The 23,080-nt window shown below is 43.8% G+C and overlaps 1 protein-coding gene across 2 annotated transcripts in view; it reads right to left on the bottom strand.

The window, feature by feature from the left end:
- Nucleotides 1-23,080, bottom strand: part of DPP6 (dipeptidyl-peptidase 6) — a 588,928-nt gene that overhangs the window by 248,367 nt on the left and 317,481 nt on the right. The window contains exon 6 of one of the 2 annotated variants that reach the window (XM_011941531.1): nucleotides 5,805-5,857. The exons of the other annotated variant lie outside the window; for it this stretch is intronic. Coding sequence (XP_011796921.1) covers nucleotides 5,805-5,857 — 53 coding nt within the window. The remainder of the gene's footprint in view (nucleotides 1-5,804; nucleotides 5,858-23,080) is intronic. 2 annotated transcript variants of the gene reach the window in all.

The following is a 23,080-nucleotide window of genomic DNA, read 5'->3' as shown; positions in this document are numbered from 1 at the left end:
GAGGTCAGGAGATCGAGACCATCCTGGCTAACACGATGAAACACTTTGGGAGGCCGAGGTGGGTGGATCACGAGGTCAGGAGATCGAGATCATCCTGGCTAACACAGAGAAACCCCATCTCTACTGAAAATACAAAAAATTAATCAGGAGTGGTGGCACGCGCCTGTAGTCCTAGCTACTTAGGAGGCTGAGGTAGGAGAATTGCTTGAACCTGGTGGGTGGAGGTTGCAGTGAGCTGAGATCCTGTCTGCACTTTAGCCTAGGCAACAGAGCTAGATTCTGTCTCAAAAAAAAAAAAAAAAAAGAAATTACTCATTTAAAGGACTTTATAACATTTTATTATATAAGTCTGTATCTTTCCTTTGCAACAAGATTTTAATTTCTTAAGGATAGCAACCATGCTTTCATTGCTCCAGATAGTATTTCAGTAAGTATTTGCTCACACAGTATCTTTTCTGCTTCCACTGGAGGCAAAACAAGACTGCTGAAAAGTTAATTGCAGAAGGTCAGAATGAGATAAGATTAAAAAAATTTATTGAGTATTGAGAATTGTAGACAGTTGAGGCCATAGATACCTCTTTTAAGAGGGAAATTAAAATTACTAAGACATTATAATTACTTGAGTGTCATGAAACAAGCCTCAGCTTAGAAAAATTATTAAAGAGAATTGTTTGATTTTAGGGTTATATTATTCCTTCATTTGTAACAGAAAAGATTTTCAAGATGGCTAGAAACTAAAGTCTGATAATATTTAATTACAAGACTACAAATATATATTGGGTACATACTACAATATTAACTAATAACTCACTAGATGCAAAATTCTTCGCTGGGTGTTTTGCATATATCATTCCACTTAATTCTTTATTTGAGATGGGGTCTCGCTCTGCCACCCAAGCTGGAGTGCAGTGGCACAATCTCAGCTCACTGCAACCTCTGCCTCCCAGGTTTAAGCGATTCTTGTGCCTCAGCCTCACCATGCTCAGGTAATTTTTGTATTTTTAGTAGAGACGGGGTTTCACCATGTTGGCCAGGCTGGTCTCGAACTCCTGACCTCAAGTGATCTGCCTTCCTCGGCCTCCCAAAGTCCTGGGATTACAGGCGTGAGCTACCACACGCAGTCATTCCATTTAATTCTTCTAACAAGCCTATGAGGTGGGCACTATTTTGTTTTGCTTTGTTTTGGTTTTTGAGATGGAGTCTTGCTCTATCTCCCAGGCTGGAGTGTAATGGTAGAATCTCGGCTCACTGCAACCTCTGCCTCCTGGGTTCAAGTGATTCTTCTGCCTCAGCCTCCTGAGTAGCTAGGATTACAGGTGCGTGCCACCACACCCAGCTAATTTTGTATTTTTAGTAGAAACGGGTTTTGCAACAGGCCAGCCTGGTCTCGAACTCCTGACCTCAGGTGATCCACCTGCCTCAGTCTTCCAAAGTGCTGGGATTACAGGTGTGAGCCACCACACCAGGCCAAAGTGGGCACTATTATTATGATCTTTATATGTGGATCCTAAGACCTATGGAAGTAGAACAGCTTTCGAGGTCACACAGCCAGAAGTCAACAGCAGGATGGGCTCAAGTTCAGGTCTATGTGGCTGCAGGGCCTAAGTCATTGCCTGGCATGATGCTATTAGGCTAGCACTGGGCACTGTACTTTCTCCACCTAGATATCTACTTCCTAAATAAACAGAACACTCCTCTGGATCACAGTCTATAAACTTAGAGAGCAATTCCAGGTAGAAGGAAGCGATGTCTCAGTTTCCTATTTCCACAGATACAGAATGTGGCTTTAAAAAGTCAACTACAATTCTAAACGTATACAATTTTTTCACAATTTTGTTTGATGCCTGAAAATTACCAGTAGGCAAGCAAAGTTAGAGCAACAATATCCACAGAAGATGGCCAGTCATGTAAAAAAATGCCTTTGAACACCTAGTAGTTTCTATTCTATTATGGCTCTGAGTTTGCCAGACCCCCAAATGCCAACATTACACAATAAAGCAATATGACCAATTTTTCTTCAAATTGATTTTGGTTATAGAAAAAAAGTCCATATGTCTCTCAGAACAATCCTAATGGATATGAGACTACATTGTAGAAGTATAGTATTACTACTATTAAAAGTGTGTATTATGTATATGTGTGTGTATAGAGCTAAGTAGATAGATAACAGACATAAATATAGATAATTTTGCCTTTGGCTTTAGACCCTAAGAAAATATAAAGGCAAAAGTAATTCTAGAAAAAAATGTCATGCCAGGAAAACATCATGCAGTAGCCAAGTCTACAAAAATATTTACTGCAAACACCTAACAGATCCTTGACTCCACCATGGAAGATGGCTTTATTTTATTAAAATTCTGATATAAAAACTTTTAGTGAAACACTTTATGTTAAAAATAACTAGCTTTGGTTCTGCTAAAATACAGATTTGTGTAAAAGTCATGTGTCGTTTTAGGATACAATTTAAGAATAAAATTTTTGGAAGCTTGGTATATCAAAGTCAAACAAACCTACCCTTAGGTAATGGATTTTTAATTATATAAAAATTCAGCTGTCTTGGGAGTCTCATCGCAACTCCTGCCTTCCATGCAGAAAGAACTCTACCTGGCCCCAGCTATAGAGGTCACAGCCATCAAAGGAGGGAAGCTAACAGCGGGGACAGGAGACTGAAAGGAGGATGGGAAAGGTAGTCCCTCCTGAAACTCTTCTGCCATTTGCAAAATGGAAGGACACCAGAAATCAGAGGGCATGAGAACGTTAATTAGACCTTTTTCTCTGGCTGGTTGGAAAGTCTGAAGCTAAGAAAAAAAAAATCAAGTTATAAATGACAAAACCATCCTGAAGATTGCACAGCCTCTGGCTTTAATTTAGAGGGAGGAGTGAGGAAAGGAAAGATGAGAATTGGTAAAAAAGGTACAGATTTGTGTTTTCGAAATCAAGAAAATCTCTTAGTTTTCTTGTATATGAATAAAGTACATTTAAATATTTTAGTAGGGACATTTTTATTTTTAAAAGACAGTTGTGCTTTCCTCCCTATCCAAAACCCACCTAGCTCCTTAGACTTAGAGCTCCGGGCTGTGTTCTTCTCCTGCCACCTGGTGGCGCACGCACACCGGTGACAGTGATGACCGAGGGGTCACGAAGCTCCAGGCCCAAGGAGATACCGCTCAGAGGTTGACTGTCTCATTAAGACACATCAGACTCTGACAATATTTGCCATGGATTAATTGTCTAATTTCTCATAAATGGTCTTATGACAAAGAGGAAGAATTGAGGAGGTTGAGCAATGCCGCTTCAGGGGAGCTGTGTTCAGTGACATGGTGACAGGGTGGGACACTGACTTTGGTACCCCCAGAGGTTGTTTTCCAATAAATGCACTTGCTACATCTTTCAATCCTGTAAGAACCGTCAGAAGAGAAACTCGTATGTCACTACAAATCTCATCTTTATAGTTATCACATTTCTTCTCTGCATTGTGAAATTTGAATTAATCTCAACAGTTTTTGTGTTTGCTTGGTTTTTTTTTGTTGTTTTTTAGACAGAGTCTTGCTCTGTCACCCAAGCTAGAGTGCGGTGGTGCAGTCTTGGCTCACTGCAACTTCTAGCCTCCCGGGTTCAAGCAACTCTCCTGCCTCAGCCTCCTAAGTAGCTGCGACTAGAGGTGTGTACCACCATGCCTGGCTAATTTTTGTATTTTTAGTAGACATGGGATTTCACCATGTTGGCCAGACTGGTCTCAAACTCCTGACCTCAAGTGATCTGCCCTCCTTGGCCTCCCAAAGTGCTGGGATTATAGGAGTGAGCCATGAGGTTTTTTTACTAGCATGGGATTTCGAGTCAATCTGATTCATGCTGGGACTCCAGCTGCAGCATACACTAGCTAGGACGTGAGGGGCAGGTGATGACCTCTTGGAGCTCTCACTTAAAATGGAAATAAGAATGCTTTTCTCGCACGTTGTTGAACAGGGATAAAGGTATATGAAAGCCAACCAATAAACGAGGGGGATTATTCTTCCTCTGATTCTATTAAGGACACCAGAAGCAGCTCCCTCCATGTTAAGGTCATCTACAAGGGGGATCATCACCAGGCTCCGGGTATCTAAGTGCAGAAGCCGAGCCTTGGCCTGAGCTTTGCCAGCTTGTTTGGCAAACTCCCGTGCCAAGTTCCTAGAATCTGTTTCTTCCAAATTCTGACTGATGCAGTAAAATATTAACACAATACGTTAGGCATCAACCACTTTTAGAGTTTCGAGTTTTACAAATTGATATAAGATGGAATGAAATATCTATCATCTACAACAAATTCTATTGTTCCCAGAAGGGGCAGATAAATCTCAAGGCATAATTATAGTCCTGCCTGCCATGACCTCTGAAGATGTATGTCAGTTTGTGAAAGAATAGGATAATTTCTCTTTACTGAAGAATATTTGGGTTTCTATTTAAAACATACTTTTAATGAAAAATTTGTATGGATCCTTTATTTTTGCAACGTGGGCCATCTTTGCTTTCTCTGGGATTCATTTTTCTAACAATCTAACAGAAACTATCGGTCACATTTTGCTGAAGATCCACATGTGTCTTCCCTTTGTCTAAAGCCCACATGAAATTAGTTTATTCGTGTTTGTTTTCCAAGGACATGCCTCTATTCTAAGCTGTGTCGTAAACAGACAGCAGCAGCTATAAACACTCATGCTGTGAGTAATGCTTGCTTGCTTATGGAACAATGCTTTTTAGACACTCCTGCTGTTAAAATTTGCTTGGGAAATGAGGATGGCTCAACCTAGATATTCATAGGAGCCTACACGACACTGCCTGCAACACAATTCAGTTTCTTTATCAACCTTTCCTGAGCACTTCACCTTTGCAAAGCACAACAACAGAAACCACAGAAGACAGGAAAGAGAAACTTGAGGTGGGGAAGAGGAAGGCCAGGAGAAGGGAGTAAGGATAGGGGAGGGGAGGACGAGGGAAGAGGAGACAAAGAAAGAATAAAGATGAAAACCACAAAAAGGCCTCCTTGACAGGCTTTCCTAGTTCTGCAACTGTTTTTCATCTGTGTTTGACTCAACACGTGGTTTCACCAAACTCTAACCGGTGCCTTTCCTGCTCTGGGTTGCAAAGGTGAGGCTGATCAGGCATCAGAGGGTGACGTGGGGTATGTCTGCCCAGCACTGAAAACTAAACTTGCTCCTGCTCCGGACAATACATTATTGAGAGACCAGTCGAGGTTAGAAGTGCAATCTGAGATCATGAAACAGCATGGAGCCGGGCGACCCCGTCAAAAGCAGGCACTGAAACCCAGCTCCTGGGAGCACAGCCAAGCTCAGAAAAGGCCATAAAATAAGAACACACACGCCCCTGAAACTCCCTTGGAGGGATGGGTAGAACGGCGCTAATCCCACTTGCTGAGATGGACTTGCCCACCCCATTCCCAATGCACTGCCGAATTTCTGACCAGAGTAGTTTACCTTAATCCCATAAATATGTTCCAGATTTGTTTCTGATGACACGTGGTGGGCTGAGGGGGGCTTCTATTGTACCAGCGTGGGTATAACCAGGAACACTCGTGGGAGGCTGAGGGCCACCCCACCATGCCTGAGAGATTACAAAGCAGTGATTACAAAGCAGAGGGGAATATCCTGCTCTGCAGAACTTCCAGGGTCACCCGCAGGAGCCAGCACAGGAAGAGGGCAGAGTTGCTCAAGGAAGGGGGCTTCACAAATGGGGAAGTGAGTGGACTCAAGTGATCCCCTGACATCCTTAGTGCAGATTTCTAAATAAAAGAAAGGAAAGAACACTCTTACCCATGAGGAATTTTGCTCAGGACATAATATCCAGTATAGGAGTGTTGATATATCTGCAACAGACAAAAAGGAAAAAAAGCAGGCATTGAGACAAAGGCTGTGACTATGACGGTTTTCAATCACTGTGAATCCGAACAAACATCAGTGAACCAAAAGCAGCTAATCCCAACACCTGGAGGCAAAGTCTTTTATTTACATAGGTAGCCAATTTGCTTATCTTGTTTATTTTCAGCATTTGCAATGGTTTGTAGGGCAGCCAGAGGCTTGATGTCATCTCCATGGCTACCTGGTGTGTGATTAAATTAGGGGCACAGATTTCAGGCTTAACTATATATAGCACAGAACTAATGAGGACACCTTGGTCATTGGAGACCATCAGGCACAGTCAGCTAGACCCAACAGGTCAGTAAAACCCATGCACAGCTAGAGTTCCCTGTGGGTTATGGCAACGGGTCTACCAGAAATTCCACTGTGTGTCTTCAGTGAGTTGCAATATTGAAGTCAAGGCAGGCTTAACTGGGCACACTTTTGACCCTCTGTACAATTGGATATGCATCTTTTAGTTTCAAGAGAGTAGTCAACAAGAGCTTACTGAAAAAGGGCAGTTGGAAGTATCACGGCTTTAAAATGGAGGTAACAGAAAACCAGAAAAACAGTGCTTCCAAACTCCTGTGACCCTCAAATCTCTCATGTCTTTCCTAACCTCCTGAGCCAGGAAATGACTCCACAATCCATAGATAACCATGAATAGAATTCGAGGGTTGCCCAAAAGAAGGGAGAAGATGGCAGTTTGAGAAATGTTAGCATCCTTCATCACCAGCCTCCTGAGTAGGGACCTTGTTGAACATACGGAATATGTGGGTTACTCTGTTGCGTTGAACCATATTTCATTTCCCCCAACCTTCTCCTTTACCTGTGAAACCTCTGAAAGCTGGTGCCCTATGTGGCTAAATGTTCAGTGGCCAACATTTAAAACCACCTTTCTAAAGATAATAGGTGAGGGACGTGGAGGCAAAGGCAGACATATCCAAGGTAGAGTACTTCGAACAGCGAAATGCATTTGGGGCACCAATGATGGAAATGAGCCTGCAAAGAAAACAGGTAGGATTTGCTAATACCACCATTCCCTACCTAGCCTGGATCACTGAATTAACTTCTGGAAAATCATAATGGTCTTAGAGTTATTTGGAGAAACAGGACCCAGATATAAAAATAAACAACAGCACTTAAATCCCAACAATGTGGTGTTTCAGAGATCTTGAGACTCCTGAACCAGAAATATGGGGCCCAGGGCCCCTAGCTTTGAGGGCAGCAGATGGGGAAGTGCTACTTTAGTCATGAAGAAACAGCCACTAAGAGACAGGACTGTGTAGGAGAGCTTTATGGAGCTGCCATAGCAATCTAGCAAGCAACACAGGAACTTAACTTCTTTTGCTATTTCTGCGAGGATGAGTGGTGCTGCTTGCCCAGGAGAAGGAAGAAAGGGCCTGGTGCTGGCTCCTGTGTCCTGAGCAGGTCACTGCTCAGAGAGGACCCATTAAAGGAACCCACGCTGTGCTGTGACTAAGCCATGCCTGCGTGAGCTGGAACAGCTTCCTCAGATGCAATAGCAGGAAGCTAGACAGAGCTGATCTCAGGTTTCCATGATTATGGTATATGGTATGTTATACAGAATTTCTGAACTCTCCTTCCAAAACCGCCTTTTCATATGATTGATCTCACTTTGTTTTCATAGCATCCCTAGGGGGCAGAAGTTACCTTTGGTCAGATAAGAAACTGAGGCACAGCAAGAGAAGAGGAAGATACAGGAAAGAGAAAGGGGGAAGAGGAGAGGAGGAGAGAGAAGAGAAGAGATGGAACCTAATTCTGTACCCTTTAGTGTTGGCTGACTTAGTGAACAGAATACAGTAACAGTGATGGTGTTAAGCTTCTGCAGCCAGGTTATAAGAGGTATCATGGCTTCCTTCTTGCTGTCTTTCATACCACTTGCTCTGAGGAAGATGGCTGCCATGTTGTGAGGACACTCAAGCAGCCCTGTGGAGAGTCTGAGGCTCATCCCGGTTAGACTGCCTCTTGCCAGCAGCCATGTAAGTGGACGTGGAAATAGGTTCCCCATCTCCGGTCAAGTCTTTGGATGACCGTAGCCTTGGCTAATGCCTTGATGCCGGCCTCATGAGGGACCCGGAGCCAGAGCCACACAGCTGAGATGGTCTCGAGTCCCTGACCCACAGTGACTGTCAGATGATAAGTGTTGGCTGTCTTAAGTCACTGAGTTTGGGGTAATTTCTTATATAGCAACAGGTAAGTAATATAGCTAGTTTAAATCCAGATAAAACAGATACTTTTAAAATCAGATTTAGATACATTTCTTCTGAGCTACTGGGTTTCTTCTTTGTAAACTTCTAGCAACTTCTAAAGCAAACAGGTAAATTCCTTGTTAAAATAGTGTCAGGACAGAGGTGGTGAGGGGCTGGGAGAGGACCACTCACAGACCAAAGCACTCAGAGGAAAAGCCTTTGATATTACTGCAGTCAAGAATCCAAAGTCCCAGAGATGGTGACAGTGGTGACCTGAAGTGGGTGGTGGGGGTGGGGGGCATTTATGGAGCATGTACCACGTATTAGGTATGCTGACAGCTCCTTACCATGCAAGAACTCCTTTCGTCTTTATGAGGTAGATCTTATTATCCTATTTGTACAGGTAGGAAAATAAAATCTTAAGGAATTTAAGTTAAAGTCAAGTGGGATTTGACCTGAGGTCTGTCTCTCTCTAAAAAATCCCTTGGAAGTTGCCTGAACCAAGCTTCTATCTTGTTATTCTCAAGTCAGAAGTCCACGTTGGCTGTTGTGAGCTGAAAATTTCAGGATAGCAACAAATAGAATAAATATGCAAAGTAAAAATACCTGCCATCTTTCTTGGTTGAAGGCCCATTGCTTTAATCCATCTAGAAACACTGATTTAAATTCATTCCCTGGTTATGCCATTCCCAAAACAAACATCTAGAGTTACATCTTTACGTTCATCTTTAAATATACCACTATGCACCCCTGCAGCTCAGCTCTGTGGGTATCCTTTAAGTGGTGCCCATGAGAAAGGAGGAGAGCAATTAAAATAACCCTATCAAGGCCATGGCAAGAAGAAAGAAGGAGAAGGAAGAAGAATAAGAAGAAGAAGGAGAAGGAGAGGATGGAGAAGGAGAAGAAGAGGAGGAAGAGGAGGAGGAGGAAGAGGGGGAGGGATAGGAGGAAGAGGGGGAGGGGGAGGAGGAGGAAGATGAGGAGGAGGAGGCAGAGGAAGAGAGAACTGTTTTTAATTGTTTGTACTGTTAGGCAAGAAACCCCCAAACCAAACCAAACCAAAACCAAAATGTATGCATGGAGACTAGAATAGAGTATCTGGAAAACGGAATTGCCAATAAGAAAGGCTGAAACAAAAATGAATAAAGTCAAGAAGTAGAGACAGAGAAAACCGAGAAGCTGGGTCTGCCAAGTGCGGGAATGTGAAAGTGGGATTCCAGAACACACTGTTGATGCAAATAGAAGGCTTCAGCATGGAAATGCAAGTGTGACTCAAGCACTACCCTTAAAAAATGGGGAAGTGGGAAGAAAAGAAACAATTTTCTCCCGCTCCAAGAGGAAGCAGTAAAGTATCATTGTCTTCCACAAAATCTTCCTCAAACAAGCCAAAAGAACTGCAGGCACAAAGGAACAACTGTTTAAAGGGTGTGAACTGAAGAGTTTTCATTTGTACAATGTCTTGTCTTATCTAGAAAGGCACTAAGAAAGCTGCATCTCACTGAAAGAATGTGTTCCTTAGAGAGAGAGAAAGTCTTTTTCTTTTTCTGTGGTTAATGTTGCATTTATGTTTCTTTCTTTAAAATAATAGACGCTAGGACAGGAGTGGTGGTTCATGCCTGTAATCCCAGCACTTTGGGAGGCTGAGGCGGGCAGATCATCTGAGGTCAGGAGTTCAAGACCAGTCTAGCCAACATGGTGAAACTCCATCTCTTCAAAAATACAAAAATTAGCCAGGCAGGATGGCAGGTGCCTGTAATCACAGCTACTAGGGAGGCTGAGATGGAAGAATTGCTTGAACCGGGGAGGCAGAGGTTGCAGTGAACTGAGATCATGTCATTGCACTCCAGCCTGGGCCACAGAGCAAGACTTCATCTCTAAATAAATAAATAAATAAATATAAAATAGACTAAATATTTCTGATCATAAAAAATACAAAGATTGGAAATTAGTAAGGCTGCTTTCAGTTATTTTTCTAAGAGTCCCATTGTTTAGAAGTTCATGAATATGAGTTACTTTAGTCTCATCCTATACCATGACATTAATATTTCTCCTGGAAAATGAATATATGAGAACTTATTTCCCAAAACACTATCCACAAGATGGAAAAACAGTTTCAGCAAATTATTTTTCTAATATATCACACACAAAATAGTTGACATTGGCATTCAATGAGTTTTTAAAAAGCAGCTGAGGGCTTGTCACAGAGTGAGTTCATATTTGGTCTGCTTCTTATCTCTCTAAAATTTCCCCCTACTCAGGAAATTTCTACCGTCTCCCCTCCTTCTCTCCGATGGACCCATACTTTAGATTTCTAAGGTCTTTTCTATCTCAGTACCATAATGCACACTGAGTTTTGTCTTTGGTCACCCATCTACTCCCTTTACATCCTCCTCCCCTAGGAAATCTTCCATTCTTGAGGTTTTAAACCATAATCAAAATTACTAAATATCAGTAACTCCCACAGGTCCAGCTACAGACCAGTATATCAGATGACTGCATGCTATGTCTCACAGGCACCAAAACCTCAATCTGCTCCAGAATGAACTCTTCAGTAGCCCCCAAACCTTGCTCCCCTTGGATAATCCCTATCTCAATTGGTAGTTCCATCATGCACTCAGTAACCTGAGTTGAAAATTTAGTTTTCCTTGCCTCCATTCTTTGACCCCTTGCTTTCCCTACTCCAGTTCAATCAAATGGTGCCCAATTTCTAATCAGTAACTTTCTAAGTCTTTCTCAAATCCATCTTCTACTCTTTCTCCCTAGGTCAAGTGCCCTAAGTCAGGCCTCTCCTCCATCCTTCCTCTCCTACAAAGAAGCCACTGTTGAGTCACGTTTAGCATAAAGCTGCCTCCTTACATGCTTTAAGTTCAGCCTAAAGGTTTCTCTGCACATTGTGAATTATAACCAGTGGAATGTAAACAGATCATAGCCTACTCTTGTGCCAATCACCAAGTTTTGGTTAATCAAACGTAGCCAATTGTTTGAAGCATGTTCAGATAAGGTGAACATTGAGCTGTAACCAACCCATCTGTTTCTGTCCCTCGCTTCTGCTTTCTGTACATCACTTTCCTTTTTCTGTCCATAAATCTTCTACCACCATGGGGCTACACTGGAGTCTCAGAGCCTACTGTGGCTCAGGAAGCTGCCCGATTTGCGAATTGTTCACTACTTAATTAAACTTTAAATTGAATCCGGCTGAAGTTTTGACAACTGCCATCTTCCTTTCCAAGACTAAGCTCATACTCTCCTGCTTCTTGTTGAACTTTAACAACTTCTCCACTTTGCCTTACATTTCTAACCATTCTCCCCCATTACTTTTTCTAAGTCTGTAGAATATAACTCAAATCTCCCTCATTGAAAAACAAACAAACAAACAAGAAACCTCTGGCCATATTCCCCTGGAACTGCTCCTTCCTTTTCTTTTCTTTTTTTCTTGAGACAGAGTCTCATTCTGTCACCCAGACTGGAGTGCAGTGGTACAATCTTGGTTCACTGCAACCGCTGCCTCCCATGCTCAAGCAATTTTCCTGCCTCAGCCTCCCAAGTAGCTGGAACTATAGGTGTGCACCACCATGCCCGCTTCATTACTTTTTGTATTTTTACTAGAGACAGGGTTTCACCATCTTGGTCAGGCTCGTCTCAAACTCCTGACCTCAGGTGATCCACCCACCTCGGCCTCTCAAATGCTTGGATTACAGGCGTGAGCCACTGCACCCAGCCTCCTTCTTGTAACTATCATGGTCCTTCACAAGCAAAGTCTATGCTGCTTCACTGGCTCATTTTCTATTGACTTTTAAGCCACTGCTATACACTCCCAGCATCCTCAAACCGAGTACTCCCAGCAAGTCCTTATCTACTAAACACGTGGCATCTTTCCGATTTCCAGCCTGCAGCACGTGATGAAGGCATCAGGAGTTGTTCTCCTTTCCTGATTCCAGGACCTGCTCTCCTTCCTCTCCTGCTCCTCCATCCAGGCTCTTCACCTTTCTCTCCTGCTGCTGCAGACCCAAATGGAAGGCAGGCACCAACCTGCCATCCCAGGCGCTCCTTCCTCACTGGTGTAAGCCTTGGTCTGGCAGGTCCCCAACATTTCTGCTTTCTGACACAGCTTCCTACTGAATTTATGTCTTCACGCTTCATGTATCTTCTGAGTTCTAAACTCATATTTTTAGCTTGGGCTGGGCCTGTCTACATGGATGTTTTTATGCCAAGCTTTAAATGCAATATTTTGAAAACAAAATGCATTCCTTTTTTTAGGTGAAATTTTTTATTATTTTATTTTTAAATTTGACTTTAAGTTCTGGGACACATGTGCAGAACGTGCAGGTTTGTTACATAGGTACACATGTGCCGTGCTGGTTTGCTGCACCTATCAGCCTGTCATCTAGGTTTTCAGCCCTGAATGCATTAGGGATTTGTCCTAATGCTCTCCCTCCCCTTGCCTCCCACCCCGCGACAGGCCCTGGTGTGTGATGTTCCCCTCCCTGTGTCCATTGTTCAACTCCCACTTATGAGTGAGAACATGTGGTGTTTGGTTTTCTGTTCTTGTGTTAGTTTGCTGAGAATGATGGCTTCCAGCTTCATTCATGTCCCTGCAAAGGACATGAACTCATTTTTTTAATGGCTGCATAGACATTTATGCAGCCAACAAACCTATGAAAAAAAGCTCACTGTGAAACCTATGAAAAAAATGGATGGAAAAAAGCTCCTTAGAGAAATACATTCTTTTTCTACTAAAGAATTCTCTATTTCCTTCCATGTACCTGATTTTTCCATAGAAAAATATTGGAATTTGCATCAGCCACTCCCATTGCTTACTGTCCATGTAAAAATGATTACCAAGTTTCACTTGACTTTGGAACTTGAGAATGCCCCTTAAATTCATACCCCTTAAATTTTCTACCCTCTAGCACAGCCCTAGTTTGGGATGCTGGAGTAGCCACAGTTGCCCCTGTCTAGCCTGCCGGTGCTCCCCTCCCTCCTCCATGTCACTGCAGGTATTTCTTTCCTAACAATGCACCAGGCTGAGGCCAGGAGAAGAGGGCGGCTAGGAGTAGCCCTGGAGTAGGACATAGCTACTGCTTTGTAGCTACTACTATTAGGCAGTTTTAGAGTAAGGTGCAGAGGTCATCTGAGCCTGTTATTCACTTGCTGGGTGAACTTGCACAAATTGCTTACCTTCTCTGAGCCTCCGTTTCCTTTGTGTAATACAGGGGTAAGGGTTTGAGGAAATTCAAACCACAAGAAAGGAATAAAAAACACTCTTGTTTAAATTCTGAGAATTGCATGATCTAGTTACAAGCATTGTGCAGAGTCCACGAAACTCTGACTTTTCTACTCCTTGGGGCTCTTGGCAAACAGGAATCCCATTAAGAATGGCAGAGTTGCAGCTGCCTTCAGTGACTGAGATTGTTACCCTGGATTTTGGACTAGGTGTCTGGTCAGCATTAGTGTGGTCCACTTAGAGCATGTATGAGGATGGGTGGTCTCCCTGAGGTGGTGAGCACCCCAGCATGGATAGCATACGAGCAGGGGCTCAAAGCACCACTGGAGTCCTCTGCAATGGGTGCATGCATTGCAAGTCGATTGCTTCAGAGGCCCTCCATAATCCTTTCCTTATTTAATCCTATAATTCCATTCAAAGAGGAAGTGAAAAATAGATGAGCCCAGAGTCAGATTTTCTTAAGCTAGACTCAAGAACCCCATGGCTGGTATACACAGTTAAAGAAACACAGTACAGTAGTATAATGAGAAGCAAGGCTGAAAATACTGGAAAAGTTAACACAGAGAAAAGGCAGATGAGACAGAGAAGACAAAGAAAAGAAAGTGAGATTTAGAGACTGGGTGGTAAAAAAAAAAAAAAAGGAAAAAAAAGGAAAGTTATCTGCATGAGACGTCAGGGATGAGAAGGGAAAAATAAATTAAAACCTGAAGGAAAAAAAAAAGCACCAAAAAGAAGCTGGAAAATATTCTATTTCTTGGCTCTAAAACTGAGGAAAATGAGAAAATGAAGTGTTTACTCAAAGGGTTTATTTTCTTGCAATTTTGAAGTGTTCCATTAACAGATAAAAAAGAAGTTCTGTTAGGTGCTAGATGGCACCGTCATACCCGTATCTGGAAATTAACACAACAGACAGTCCCCTAGGAGACAGAAAACAATTGGCTTTCAAAATGAAGCCGAGGTTTTGTGGACTGTGACAGACACTTCGTGAAGGCAATGTCCGGTACATGTTCCTTTTGTACTCTGATAACCTTGAGGAGTCCGAGAAGATCAATCACAGTTAAAACTGAATTACAGGCCCCCATTCCCCGCCACACCTCTCACCTGACATGAGGAGAGGTGAGACCAGGAAACAGATGCCTCAGTTCTCAGATATAACTGCGCAAATTGCCACATTTACATAGTATCTTCCTTAATGGTGGTCTTGGCTGGTTTTAGTAATTAATTCCATCCCCTCTCATGTTCCTGCATGATGTAGCACCTGCTGTGTTTTCAAAAAGGCCCTGGAGACCCGCTCTGTGGAAGGGCTAATTATCAGACGGGCATTCAGGGCAAGAGAGGCAGAAGCAGACTTTCCCCATTTTCCACCCAGATCCTTCTTTGGATAGTTAAAATAAATGAGCTCATCTCTAATAATGTGGGTGGAGACAAGAGCTACCCAGCTCATAAGGTCTTTCTGGGAAGACATGTTGTCCTATCTTGTCTAAAACCTTCTCCATTAACATTTGAAGTCATAGGTCCATTTGAGGGTGTCACTTTTTTCTAGTGATGAGACCAATAAGCCAAAATACTTCAGAGAAGATGACCGTGTTGGCTGAGTCTGGAAACAAAGCTACCTGAGAGACGCCTGGAACAAGTGGAAGTATTCTGCCCAGACAAGAGAAGACCCAGGGGAGAGGGATACACGTCTTTAAGGTTTTAAGAGAACTTCACAAGTAAGTGTCAGTAGGCCTGGTCTCTTTTGCTCCCATGGAAAGAATAAGGCTGACGAGTACACATTAGAAGGAAATAGAAGTCAGACCAATGAAACTGTCTGAAATACTTCAACACTACAAACGCTCAACAGCCACTGTTAATAGAAGGATGGAAGCCATTTGTTGGTGCATTCAGGAGAATGCAGGAATGCAGGAATTGGTGAGATGGAACCAGCCACTACTAACATTCCTTGCTGCTCAGAAACCCCGCAGCTGCCGGACAAGCATGTGCTGACCTCTGTCTCCCCACTATCTGCTCTCGGTGGGATTGTAAGTTTAACTGCTTCTTGGTGCTGGCTACAACTGCCTGAACCATGAATAAACGAGTTCAGGCTTTAGTATGTCACATTTGGCTATGACAAAACTTATTTAAGTCCCTCCCACATGCAAAATCCACACTCCCTCCTTCCCAACGTCCTGCAGAAGTCACATCCCTCCATGGTGCCAGACTCCTGTTGCATTTGTGCCTCTCACTGGGCACTCACCCAAAGACCCAGTATCTTGCCAAAACTTCTGACTTCTTGTCTGGTGTCTGGGCCCACTCCTGTGGCTGATGGTCCAGTGAACTGTAAGTCCTGATGCAGAAGTTGAAGGATGATGGAAAACTTCCTGAATGAATCAGTCCTCCCTAGAGAGGTCTTCCCTTCTCTTCTCTCAAGCAGGTCACAGTTACCCTGTACTATGACCATATTTGGCAAACATTTCTGCACTCTTTGCCAATTTATTTTATACCATTTTCATGGAGTTAAACCTCTTGTTGTAATGACTTAAAAGGAAAAAAGGTGGGCGTGGTGGCTCACGTCTATAATCCCAGCACTTTGGGAGGCCAAGGCAGGCGGATCACGAGGTCAAGAGATTGAGAACAGCCTGGACAGCACAGTGAAACCCCGTCTCTACTAAAAATACAAAAAAATTAGCCAGACGTGGTGGCGGGCGCCTGTAGTCCCAGCTACTTGGGAGGCTGAGGCAGGAGAATGGCATGAACCTGGGAGGCGGAGGTTGCAGTGAGCCAAGATCTCGCTACTGCACTCCAGCTTGGGTGACAGAGCGAGACTCTGTCTCAAAATAAAAAGAAAAAATAAATAAGCCGGGTGTGGTGGCGGGCACCTGTAGTTCCAGCTACTCAAGAGGCTGAGGCAGGAAAATCGCTTGAACCTGGGAGGCGAGGTTGCAGTGAGCCGAGATCGCGCTACTGCACTCCAGCCTGGTGACAGAGTGAGACTCCGTCTCAGAAAAAAGGAAAAAATTTCTAATGGACTCCAAATAACTAGATAAAATTTGAAATATTTAGTAAAAAGTAAAGATGTTTAGCTTGTATGATATAAAACAAATATTAGGAAATAGCTCCATATAAACTAAAGGTTCTTCATCTTTCCCTTGGCTGCACATCTTTCCTTCACTGCTCTACAGAATGTACTGCAACCATTTATACAAGGGTTAAAACATAGAAGACATACAGTTGTCAGATTCCAAATACAAAAGTAATGGACAAATCCTTAGGATTCAGTATTTACATCTCAGCTCTTTCCCCCTAGAATAAACTGACTTATAGTAGTCACTGGTCTTTCACAAAACTTACATTTAAGAGAGTAGAAATGGTGAGTTCTTGAACCTGTAGCTTCTTCAAGTATGTATCTCAAACAACTTCTGCTTCCATACCACACCCAACTCTATTGTACTTTAGTTCCTTCTTTTGTGATCAATCCCTATTTGTTCAGGTCATTGATAGAGAATGTTTCTTACATCCTCTGTACCCTTCACATAGAATGCCTTCTTTATGCAATGAGTTGTTAAGAGGAGAACATCTAAGTATAACAAAATGATTAAAACTGAGGATGCATCTCAATAAAATAAACATCTTACATTTAGGAGATGAACAATAAAAATTTCAGTTGTGATTTCAACTGTGTTTCCAAATACGCATTTCAAAAACATCTGTGACATCCAGAAATAGCTGAGTAATTAAAATATATATATTTCCTACAGTCTCCGCTTGGACATTTCAATTCCAATAGCTGCTTCGATGTGTCTTAAGCTCATCTTCTGGAAACAAATGAAATCAGTCATAGCGTCGCGAGGAGGAAATTCACAGGAAGCAACCCGTGAGAATTTCCTCCTGAGTAATTTTCAAGGATGCACATGAGCTTGCCTGCTTTCTTCCCAAGCTTGTCATATCCCTGTCTTCTACTGGCAGCCGCTGAGAAACAGGTATCTGAGCTTCACACCAGCCTGGTAGCCGACCTCCTACTTCACTGCCTTTGTGTTTTGTTTTGTCAGACCCTTCTGCTGACTCATTCCTAATTCTGCTTCAGAATACAGCATTTTCCTTTTTCTTGGTCGATTTACTGTCTTCTTTTTCTCTCCTGCATATACTGGCTCCAAATCCAAAACAGGTGCTGGGAGTTGGGATGAATTGTGGGAAGGACAGGGCAGCTGAAAGAGGCACCGCGGCGGGGGAAAGGGACAGGGGGCTTGCCCCACAAGCGCAGGGTGGGTCTGTCTGTACCGTGCGCCTTGCACACAGCCTGCCCACAGCACCTTGGGGCTTCTTTGCAGCCTTCCCTGCTGTATTTCACCTGTCACCCCTGGTCCCTCATAGCACTGAAGGTCAAGTGCATTGGGCTCACTTCCAAAAACAAAGAGATGGTGCTGCACAGCTGGTTCTCTTCCTAGGTCACTAAGGGAATGGAGGACATCATTTGGTGCTTAATTACAACCATACAAAGACAAGCATCTACCTGTGCTTCCTTTACAAGAAGGCACACTAGAAATATCTCTATGCTTGCATATAGCCCGCCTGTGTCTAAACCTGTCCTTCACCAAAGATTAGCAGTGAAAAGTCCAGTCAAGTTAGCATCTTTCTTTCCGCTTCTTTCCTCTCCTCCTCTTTCTCCTTCTATCTTAAAAAAAAATGTGTTTGTGTGTGTATCTGCATGATGCCACATAGCTGCTTAGCTTATTTTTGGCAAGTCAGCTTCACTTTGCTGACTTTTAAGCCTAAAGTTTGCATCTTTAACTTTTCATCACCTGCTTATCATGTCCACTTGGATATGCACTTTCTACCCCACATGCATGTGTGGAAGGCTGAGGGGTCTGTCCTTCCAATCTTTGCCCTGTCCTTCCCGTTTATGTGGAAAGCAGGAGCCGGCCGAGTGTCATTCCTGGAGGAGCAAGTTGTGGATTGTTTTTCTCCGGTCCCTGCAGTCGATCATCCACCAGGCGGGTCCCTCTGGCACCAAATCTTTCTCTTTCCCTTCCTTTGATCCCCTCTGAAAAGAACTTGGTACAGGCCCTTGTTGTCTCAGGAGCCTTCTAACGTGTTGCCCATTTCCCTAATATATTCTTAGATACCACTGCCTTCTACCTTCGCATCAACTTCAGCAAGTGCCCTTTGCCTCTCACGTCCCGGTCGATCTCTCTTGTGACATTCCAGCCCTCCAGTGGTTAGATCTCCACCTACTTTCATGTTCTAGCAGCTACTGCCCAGCTCCCTCTGTTCCCTCTAGAAATGGCACCACTCACCAGTTCTCTTAATCTCCCCTCTGCTTCTTTAGGTCAAGCTCTTGTCTTTCCATTTCCTTCTGTGTCTGTCTAAATCAACCCATCCTTTAAGATCTAGCTTGAATGCTCCTCCTCTGTAAAGCATTTGCTGATACCAGAAATTCTTTTCGTCTTCTCTCTGCCTCTACGGCAATACTGTGTACGGTTCTTACTTACTTATTACATTTGTTCTCATAGCTATGTATGGACATGTCTTACTGCACATATCGGCCAGGAATGAGTGGACCGAGAGTCGATACATATTTAAAATCTGATGAGTTCAGCTTCTCAAAAGCCCCCTTCCAGGGTCTCTGCCCCACTCACTTTGTCCATTCCTCTTCTGATAGGATGTGGAGGAGGTCATAACATTAGTTTCACAATAAATATATAGGAAGAGGAGGACAACACAGTCTACTTTGATGACAAGCTTTTGGTGTTCAGAACAAGGTCCCTGCCAGGACTACTCCAGCCTGGAAGGAGGCGACGAAGGGCAGTTCCAGGGCTCCTCCAGCAGCTGAGTCATGATGGAGGGCTTAGGGTTGCCATGTTGGGCACACTTTGAGGTGTATTGTGCTCAGGTGGGCTAAAGGGCTGCATGGGGGCCAACAAGAGCAGTGACAGAGGCTGCTGGAGGCCTGTTGAAGCTGAACTCACAGCCTTAGGGGAGCCTCTCAACACTCCAGAAGAAAAAGGCTCTTAGAGGCAAGGGGTTGGTCACTTCTATGGCCAAATGGCAAAGGAAGCAATGGGTTGACAGCAGGATGAACAGCATCACCAAAGGCACTGGCTTCACAGAGATCTCATTAAAAATAAACAGCAGCACTAACTTTTCTCTGAAACAATGAGGTCTATATTTATAACATCTCCTAGTCATGCAGGCTAGTCAGTAATATTGATTGATATAGTTGATAAATAGTCAGTGGGTATATACTGTGTGCACTGCACTGGAGAAAGGTGTTTGTTAGCCTTTAAGTCATGGAATCAATGGCGGGTCATTTATTAAAGAAGGCAAATAGAATAGGATTAAAAATATTAGAGTATATAATATAAAGAGCTTTTTGTAAGATTTTGTTTGTGTTCTGTTATATACTAGGCCAGGTTTGTAAAATGTACTTCTTATGCTACTATGTGTCATTTAAAAAAAGAGGAATTTGAGCTGTTGGTGTTTTGTAGGGGTTCTCCAAGTGTTCTGGGTTGAATGGTGTCCCTCAAAATTCATAGGGTGAGGTCCTAACCCCAAGTACCTTAGAATATGACCTTATTTGAAAACTGGGTCTCTGCAGAGGTCATCAAGTTAAAACGAGGTCATTATGGTGGGGGCTAATCCAATACGACTGATACAAAAAGGAGACATCTGGACAAAGTGAGAGACACGCATAGAGGGAAGACTAGGCTGATATGTTTCCGCGGTGTCCCCACCCAAATCTCATCTTGAATTGTAGCTCCCATAATTCCCATGTGTTGTGGGAGGAACCCAGTGGGAAATAATTGAATCATGGTGGCGGGTTCCCCCATACAGTTCTCATGGTAGTGAATCAGTCTCATGAGATCTGATTATTTTATAAGGGGTTGCCCCTTTCACTTGGCTGTCATTTCTTTCTTGTCTGCCGCCATGTAAGACGTGCCTTTCACCTTCCACCATGATTCTGAGGCCTCCCCAAGCCATGTGCAACTGTGAGTCCATTAAACCTCTTTCTCTTTATAAATCACCCAGTCTCAGGTATGTCTTTATCAGCAGTGTGAAATGGACTAATACAGTGTGAAGAGACACAGGGAGGTGCCAAGTGAAGACAGAGGCCTGGCAAGGCATCTACAAAGCCAAGCCAAGCCCAGCACTGCTGGGAATACCAGCAGCTATGAAAAGGCCAGGAGGGAGCCTCCCCTAGTCACGGTCCTGCATACACCTCCTTTTTGGACTTTCAGTCTCCAGAATTCAGAAACAAGAAGGTTCTGTTGTTCTGAGCCACTCAGTTTCTGGTACTTTGCAATGGCACCCCTAGAAACCCAATACACCAAGCATGATCCCTGTCAGAATCAGCATTTCCTGGGAACTTGCTGGATGTACAAATCATCCTAAGGAATCCAAGAACCTGGGAGTGAAGCCCAGCAATCTCCATTTCAACAAAGTCTCCTGGCAAATAGTTCCCTCAACTCCTGAAGGTTCAGTAGGGACCACTTGAAATTTTGTGAGCAATGGTCAGAATTCAATGGATGAAAAACAACATTGTCTAGGCCACATGACTTAGCACAAGGGAGTTATGCTAACACCACACACCTACCAGGATACCTAGTCCACGGTTTTCAAAGCATCAGGCCCTGAACATGAGAAACACAAATATTTCATAGTCATTTGTCTAAGTAACAACAAAAAATGTTCCTTTTCTGTACTTGATGAAGTAAATACAGAATGGAGTAGATGTGACTTTTCACATGTTCTTAGCTTTCTCCAAAAGAACAAGCTTGGGGGATGGAGGGGCTGTAGTGAGGGCTATTCCTCACCTTGTCTGAGGGTCTCATGGGTCCCCAGCAGAGGCTTTCAGCATAATCTCTGCCCACGTTGTTTCCTCATTTGAGCCAGGGAGTCTGTCAATCAGAGTGTTCTTACATGTTCTTCACCAGAGTGGGGCCTAACTGCATCCCTTTCAGTGGCAATAAATATGCAATTAAGAAACAACTTCCGGCTGGGTGCGGTGGCTTATGCCTGTAATCCCAGCATTTTGGGAGGCCAAGGGGGTGGATCACCTGAGGTTAGGAGTTCAAGACCAGCCTGGCCAACATGGCGAAACCCCGTCTCTACTAAAAAATACAAAAATTAGCCAGGCGTGGTGGCGGGCACCTGTAATCCCAGCTACTCGGGAGGCTGAGGCCGGAGAATCCCTTGAACCAGGGAGTCTGAGGTTGCAGTGAGCCAAGATCGTGCCACTGCACTCCAGCATGATGAAAGAGTGAAATTCCATCTCCAAAAAATAAAAAAGAAACAACTTCCTTTGAAAATCACTGGTAAGAGCATGAAGCCAGCATCCAACCTCCTAAAACCTTTAGAAATAAACTCTGGGTTCCCTTTGTCATCTGCTTCATGATGCGCACCTCCTGTGTTTTCTAATCATCCATGGATCATAAAGGACATCATCCCCCTTCTCCCTCTCCAGGTCCGAAGACCTACCAGGGCCCATTCCTGGAGAGCGCTCTCAGGTGGAAGGTAATTCCTGCCTGTGTGTTCTCTGTCTCCTTGGTACTTGTGTCTCTCCACGGCCCTGTTTTCTCTGAGCCTCTGATTCTGGACGATTTCCTGTTGGCGGTTACTCATCTGGTCATCTGCCCACCTGCCATGCCTTTCTCTAAGCTGCTGGCTCCAACATGGCGGCCCACTCCCGGGACACACCGCTCATATGGTTTCTGCTCTGCAGGTGCTGCCTTCTTCCTGCTTCCCTGGCCCTGATCATGATAATCAGATTATTTACGGATGCTCTGATGATTACCTGCTCAATTTCCAACTCATTGTTTTCTCCTAACTTTTAAGCTGTTGACCTGCCCCTTGGTATTGCTGTATATTTACCCACTGACCATTAATCCACATAACATAAATCCCACTGGTGTCCATGTGATGGTGATGTTTGTGGTGGTGTCCACATTTTTGTGTGCCTTAAGGTGGGAGCCATCTCTCAAATGTGAAATGTTGGTCATACACTCAGCCCTGAAGCAGGCTCACAGATGGGAGGAAGACAGGGCTGTTGTGTGCCTGCTTCTCTTTCTCACCTATCACTGCTGGTAAGAATCCTGGGGTGGGGGGCCCTGACATAGTGCAGATTAACAGGTTTCTTCTTGGGAGACACTGTTTCCTAGGCTCCAGGCTTGGAGCTTAGAAATATGTGTTCCTAACAAGGGCTCCATTTATTCCCATTGTTTGTGCGTGGAGCAGCAAGGTACCTGCTCACCACGGGGTCATTCTCTTAGTGCCCACGTGCCCTGAACAAATGCCTGGTGACAGCTTCGGAAGCAGATGCTGAGCCTGACATTTCACCCTTCCACTGTGCTCCTAAGTACTTTCTTCTCTGTTTTATTTTAGTTTATTTTATTTTGAGACAGAGTTTCGGTCTTGTTGCCCAGGCTGGAGGGCAGTGACACAATCTAGGCTCATTGCAACCTCTCTCTCCTGGGTTCAAGTGATTTTCCTGCCTCAGCCTCCTGAGTAGCTGGGATTACAGGCACCCGCCACCACACCCAGCTGATTTTTTTTTTTGGAGACGGAGTCTTGGTCTGTCACCCAGGCTGGAGTGCAGTGACATGATCTCAGCTCACTGCAACCTCTGCCTCCTGGGTTCAAGCAATTCTCTGCCTCAGCCTCCCAAGTAGCTGGAATTATAGGCACCCACCATCATGTCTGGCTAATTTTTGTATTTTAATAGAGACAGGGTTTCACCATCTTGGCCAGGCTGGTCTTGAACTCTTGATCTTGTGATCCAC

The sequence above is a fragment of the Colobus angolensis genome, unplaced genomic scaffold (assembly GCF_000951035.1).
Source record: "Colobus angolensis palliatus isolate OR3802 unplaced genomic scaffold, Cang.pa_1.0 Scaffold2, whole genome shotgun sequence".
NCBI classification, from domain to species: Eukaryota; Metazoa; Chordata; class Mammalia; order Primates; family Cercopithecidae; genus Colobus; species Colobus angolensis.
Note: the sequence above shows the minus strand (reverse complement) of the source record. Positions and strands in the feature narration are given on the sequence as shown.